General features: G+C 41.6%; 1 protein-coding gene across 1 annotated transcript in view; it reads left to right on the top strand.

Moving 5' to 3' along the window:
- The first annotated feature begins 1447 nt into the window (after positions 1–1447).
- Positions 1448–6245, top strand: part of LOC110291292 (3 beta-hydroxysteroid dehydrogenase/Delta 5-->4-isomerase type 6) — a 13510-nt gene continuing 8712 nt past the window's right edge. Inside the window, exons 1-2 of the mRNA XM_021158352.1 lie at positions 1448–1592; positions 3228–3310. Of these exons, the coding sequence (XP_021014011.1) occupies positions 1448–1592; positions 3228–3310 (228 nt within the window). The remainder of the gene's footprint in view (positions 1593–3227; positions 3311–6245) is intronic.

The raw sequence follows: 6245 nt of genomic DNA, 5'->3' as shown, positions 1-6245 counted from the left end.
CATCCCACCCTGGAACATCAAGTCTCATCAGGAATAAGCATCTCCTTTCCCACTGAGACCTAACCAGTCAGTCCAGGTAGGGGAAGGGGATCCAATGGCAGGCAATAGAGTCAGAGACAGCCCTTGTTCCACTTGTTAGAGGACCCACATGAAGACTAAGCTACAATCTGCTATAAATGGGTAGGGGGCCTAGCTCCAGCCCCTGAATGCTCTTTGGTTGGTGGTTCAGTTTTTGTGAGCCCCTATGGGCCCAGGTTAGTTGATCCCTTGCATCTTCTCATAGTGTCCTTGACCCTTCTGTATCCTGATATCCTTCCCTAACTTTTCCACATGACTCTATGAGCACCTCCTGATGTTTGGCTCTGGGTCTCTGCATCTGTTTCCAACCTATGCTGGATGAAGCCTCTCAGGAGACAGTTATACTAGGTTTCTGTGTATAAGCTTAGCAGAGCATTGTTAACAGTGTTAAGGCTGGTTATCTTACATGGGATGGGTCTCAAGTAGTAAAGTTGGGCCTCCAGGAAAGCAGGTCTGCACTTGTACTTTCTAATAAAGTCTATAAATGTATAACTATTTGTGTGATTTCATTTCTTGGTAAAGTACATTAAAGAAAATTTTAGCATACAAATTAAAAATATTTTTAATAATAAAGAGATCATATTTTAAAAATCTCAATAAATACTGATATGAATTGTAGATTTTCATAGAATAAATTCAAAGTCTGGTAAAATTTTCATATAATTATTTTTAGATTCAATCTTGTAAAGTTCTTCCAATTCTCTTTTTCATTTTGTTTTGTTTATTTTTAGGGACAAGTTCTCAGTATATAGCACTGGGCATTCAGGAACTTACAATGTAGACCAGGCTGGCCATGAACTCATCTGGCTCTGCCTTCAGAGGGCTGGGATTATAAGCAGGCATTGTCATAACCCTCACATTTTTCTAACTCTTTAGTATTTTTGTATCTACCGCTCCTTTATACATTGGCAATAATACTGTAAGAAGTGCACATGTCCAAACAAAACAGTCTTTATCACAGTGTCGCCTTGAAGCTGCTTTTTATTCCTCTGTCACAGATAAAGGACATAATGTCTATCAATCACTAGGGAAGGAGGGACCACAGAAAAGAGTAAATAATGACCACCAGGCAAGCATTTGTCAAGATTTGATGAGTCAGAAGTCCAGCGATTAAAACTATAGTCCTGATCTGAGGGCTGAGGATACCAGCATCCAGACTATCCCATCTGACTTTTAACAATTTAACAGGTTAGATTTTATTTTATTTTAGTTCCTGTGGCAGTGGTCACAGTGTGTTAGCAAAAATTGGGTAGAGTGAATCCAAGGGATTACTGGAAAACTGTTTTCATTGGGCCTTTATTTTCTAGCTCTCTTCAGGGTCACCCTACATCACACCTGCTCCCACTGTGATCTGTTTCCTGTGTTGACCATGCCTGGATGGGGCTACCTGGAAACAGGAGCAGGAGGATTCCTGGGCCAGAGGATCATCAAGATATTGATGCAAGAGAACGAACTGCAGGAGGTAAAAGCTCTGGACAAAGTCTTCAGGTCAGAAACCAAAAAGAAATTCTCCAGTAATTGAGCCAGGGTCTGTTTGTGTGACTATTGGGAATGCTGACTGAGCATTGGAAGGGATCTTGTTTAGAAAATATGGATGTGCACTTGGAACTTAAGGCTTCTCCATGCTTGAACACATCTGGAAGATTCATGATCACACAACATAAAATTCACCACAGTTGTAGGGTTAGAGTCTGTCTTGTATCTGATCTAGAGATGGTGGCCACAGACCCAGCTGCTAGATCTCCAGACCCCGTATTTCTTCCCATCTGGCAATCTCACAGTTGTGTTCTTCCTGTAATGTAATATCAGTATATACTTGTCTAGTGCTCTGCAGCATTAGCAAGGATGCTGGATTGGAGGCCTCTGCAGAGGGTCTCTGTCTTTTCTACTTGGTTGCTTGTTCCTTTTATTGTGTGGTTTGGCAGAGGGAAGTCATTGAACAGTCTACCCCATGGAGTTAAAATAAAGAGTGAAATCAGTGAGAGAAAGAGAGACAGAGAGTGGTAAAGAGTGAGAAACTGAGTCAGACAACATACACTGAGCATTTTAGTGAGCTGAGTCAGGGGAGGGCCACAGATGCTTCACCTCCATTCTCCAACGTCATTCCCCTCTGACCTTCATCTTCACAAAGGAAATGACAGAGCCTGGCATTCTTCTTTGCTGACATTGCTGCTCCTGAGGCAGGAGCAAGCTCTGGAATGACAGTGCAGCTTCTTAGCAGCAATATCTTCACACCCTCTAGATAACCCTTCAGGACCCTTAGAAAATGATGTTTAGCTATGAGGACAGTGACAGAGACTAGAGGGACTGTGTCACATTGCTCCTTTCATGAGATAATTTTTCTGACTACGTGATTACCAGTCTCATGCTATGGATTCTATAGAAGCTAAAGATACTTATGAATCGCCTTCCCCAGCTTCCTGTCTGCAACATGGGTCTCTTAAGAGATGACTTGTATGCAGCATCAGTGGATGCTTCTGATAGCTGATGTATGCTGAAAGATCGTTCTCTCATAGAGGGTCTATTTCCATCTCTGTAATTCAGCTAACTCTTCATTTGTTCTCAGCACAGACCCAGAAAATATCAAGACCTTTCAGGGACAGGGCTGAAATGTCCATCTTTGTGTCTCCCTCTTCTGAATCTTTTCACTAGAATTCTGGAGGACACAATCTGGTTAGCATGTTCATTATCCAGATTTCTCCTATGCCTTCACAACTTATAACCTCAGGTTGATGCCACAGCTTCCCAAGACAGAACTCCAGTGTTGCTTCTTCTTCAAATCCACACATGATTTCCCCATTACCTATCAATTAAATATGCTTTTCCCTCCTTATACGTGAATGCCACCACCTCTTCAGTTGCTTTTTGGAATGTAGGAATTTCCCATAACTCTCTGTTTATGTATAAAGCAGAAATCTCACTGCTCAGACACATTTTTCTACAAAGGGATGGGAAGGATATATATGTTTCCTCCTTCCCTAAAAACACTACATTCTGATTTTTGAGTGTTTATGCTTCCTTCTGTAGAAAGGTGCCCTTCCCATTGTCTTCTTACCATTACTGCCCTTGAAGGCCTAGGTAATTGACACCTGTGTCAGGAAATTTCCACCCATGCAGAAAGTTTCCCAAAGACATGCTTGTGTCCACAGAGCTGCAGACAAAGGCCAAGGTGACAGTGTTGGAAGGAGACATTCTGGATGCCCAGTGCCTGAGGAGAGCCTGCCAGGGCATCGCTTGTAATCCACACTGCTGCTGTCATTGATGTCTCAGGTCTTGTACCCAAGCAGACTATCCTAGATGTCAGTCTGAAAGGTACAGTACCTGAAGAAAATATGGAGCCCATAGGAAAATGATAATGGAAGAACAGGTAGTGGGTGACCCCTGCTTTGGAACATTTTCTGTGCTCACTCACTCTCTGATAGTATGGCCCTCAGTCTCAATATTTCTGTAAAATATCATTGTATTTTCATTTTGTGTCTTCATGAATATCTGTGTAACATTGGTATGATGGGACCAGAACAGGGCATCAGATCCCTGGAACTGGAGTTACAGGTGCATGTGAGAGCCCTCTCTGAGGAGCTTTTGAGAGTTGGTAAAGGAACATTTTCTCTTTAGATTACCGGTGTCAAATTATTGACTCTCAATGAGGATTTGTCCTCTGAAACTGCTTCAAAGCTGAGCATAGGTCTTGGGGTCCTAGCTGGTACTGTTGATCTTCCATAAAGAGGTAGGGCTCTAAAACCTAGAATGTTGGTGGGGAGTGATTTGGAGAGAAGAGGAAATGACCATCACAAGAGATCAGAGGCTAGCCTGTAACATACTTTGGAGTTCAAGATCTCAGATATGTGAAACAGGTTTCAGTGTTGATGGTAATAGTTGGTATCCCAAAGATAATAGCATAATACTTTACAATATGGAGTTATAATTATATGAAAATTTTAATCAAAGAAGATATCAAGCGACAAAAGCACAAAAATACGTGTGCTGTCTAGTTTTTATGTCAGTGTGACACAAGCAAAGATCATGTGCATATAAAAGGAATCTGAATTGAGAAACGCCTCCTTGCAGTTGGCCTGAAGGCAAGTCTGGAGGGCATTCTATTGACTGATAATTAATGTGAGAGGGCTCAGCTCACTGTGATTCGTATGGGTGGTATAAGAAAGTAGTTCAAACAAGCCATGAGGAGCATGACAATAACTCTCTTCCATTACTGATCTATTTGAGTTCCTGCCTTGATTTCTTTCAGGAANAAATTATGATGTGGAGTTGTAAGCTGAAATAAATCCTCTCCTCACAGATTTGGTTTTGGTCATGGAGTTTTATCACAGCCACATAAACTCTAACTAGGACACAAAGTATCCAAACCCATCAGGACAAGTTACTCAGAACTGTTCTATACAGAAAGCCTTTTGAGTTTTTAAAGGAACAAACTTAGTCACTGTGGGGTCAGGGACTAACAATGTACAGTAGAATAAGAACAGTAAAAAAATGCTGCTGGAGATGATGGACAGCCACAGCCAAACAAGGATTGTGAAAATTGGCAGTGTGCCTGTTGTAAACAACAATACCACCCACCCACCCAAACAAACGAACAAAACCTACCCCTTCAGAAGAGAAGAAATTAGAAAGAGCCTGTTGTATCACAGAAGGTATGGATTAGCTTGCTTTNCAGAAGATCCTCTGAGGCAAGAGACAGCAATTAGAACAGACAAATCTAGATAGGNTCTATTAGTGTCAAAGGTCCATAGTGTAGGAGTTAAGGGAAACAGTTTGAAGTCTGTGTAAAGGGTAGGCAGGGTATATTGAATCTGGATGAATGACAGCTGTGATGAAGGTTGTGTGTGTGTGTGGGGGGGGGCAGTATCTGACAGAGAGTAATACTCACATTTACTCGGAGCCAGGCAAAATTAGTTTTGATCTTGAAACAGAGCATGCTGAAAAGAATTTATGGCAGTGGAGAAAGAATTTTCTTGCAGTAAAGGGGAAGCATAAAGGTCACTGAGACACTTCCCAGGAGGANAATTTTAAAAGCAGAAGCTCTGTGTCATAGGTNTTTTTAGTTGATTATCTATAGTTGGTCTNGGAGGTTTCCTTTAAAGGGAAAGTATGTGCACTTAGTTGGCTTAGTGCTCTGGTAGGACTCTCTTACAGCTCCCTCTGGTCATTTTCTGGAAAGTAATGCTGACCCCTGTCCAGGTGAAACTCATGATAGTAGCATTTGACAGCCACTTGATTAGTCAGTAATGCCTACTAAAGTCCCTTTTAAACTGACTAAAACCAGTCAGTCTATTGACTCTCCTATATTTTTTTAGGTCCCCTGACTGAATGAGGTCAATCTGGAAACCCCAATAAGGGGCTGTAGNACCTGTTTCACAATTTCATAACTGCTTGATTTGGGGTATTATTCTTTCCTGTTGAGTGTTCAAGACCAAATAGGCTTCCAGTAGTTAACCTCTTAGAATGATAATTCATCCAAAGCTGGAGGGGTGGTCTGACTGACCTTCAAGAACAAAGGCATTGGCCTTCTTCTTTGTCCTTATTTAGACATCTACACTCAGGCTTTAGAAGACTCAGTGAACTTTGACAAATCTCCAAATGCAGGTGAGAAGGACTTTGTTAGAACTTTTATGTAAATTTATGAGAAAATTAGATGAAAAAAAAAGGTGTTAAGATAGTCATTTTTGTTAGGTATTGTGGGGTTTGATGCTAATTTTGCTTTATTCTTGAGAGTTTCATATTTGTATACATGAAGTATGATAATATCCATCCTTCAAACCACCCCAAACAGTCCCTCTCCCAATGTCCCCCTAACATCCCTTCACCACTGCCAGCATTCCCTCTCCCAACTGCACTCTGTTTTTGGATATTGACCATGTGAATGAGTGTGGAACATTTGAGGACAAGACATCTACCAGTGGTCATGGTCACACATTCAAAATTAAATATCCATCTAATAACTTTCCGCTGCTCTAAAATGTGCCTGAAATGTAAAAGAGGGTTTTCACAAGGTAGGTATTATCCTGAACTTGACAAAGAAGGCAATCAAGGAAACCAAGCACACAGGGCAGTGCACAGACCATAATCTCACTCTCTTGGAGTCTAGCGCGCCCTTCCCCTCTGTTGTATGTCTCCCAGTCAGCAGAAACACAGCTAGCTGTAGCCCTGGG

This window comes from Mus caroli, chromosome 3, assembly GCF_900094665.2.
Source record: "Mus caroli chromosome 3, CAROLI_EIJ_v1.1, whole genome shotgun sequence".
Lineage (NCBI taxonomy): Eukaryota > Metazoa > Chordata > Mammalia > Rodentia > Muridae > Mus > Mus caroli.
This window is presented reverse-complemented; position numbering and strand designations above follow the sequence as displayed.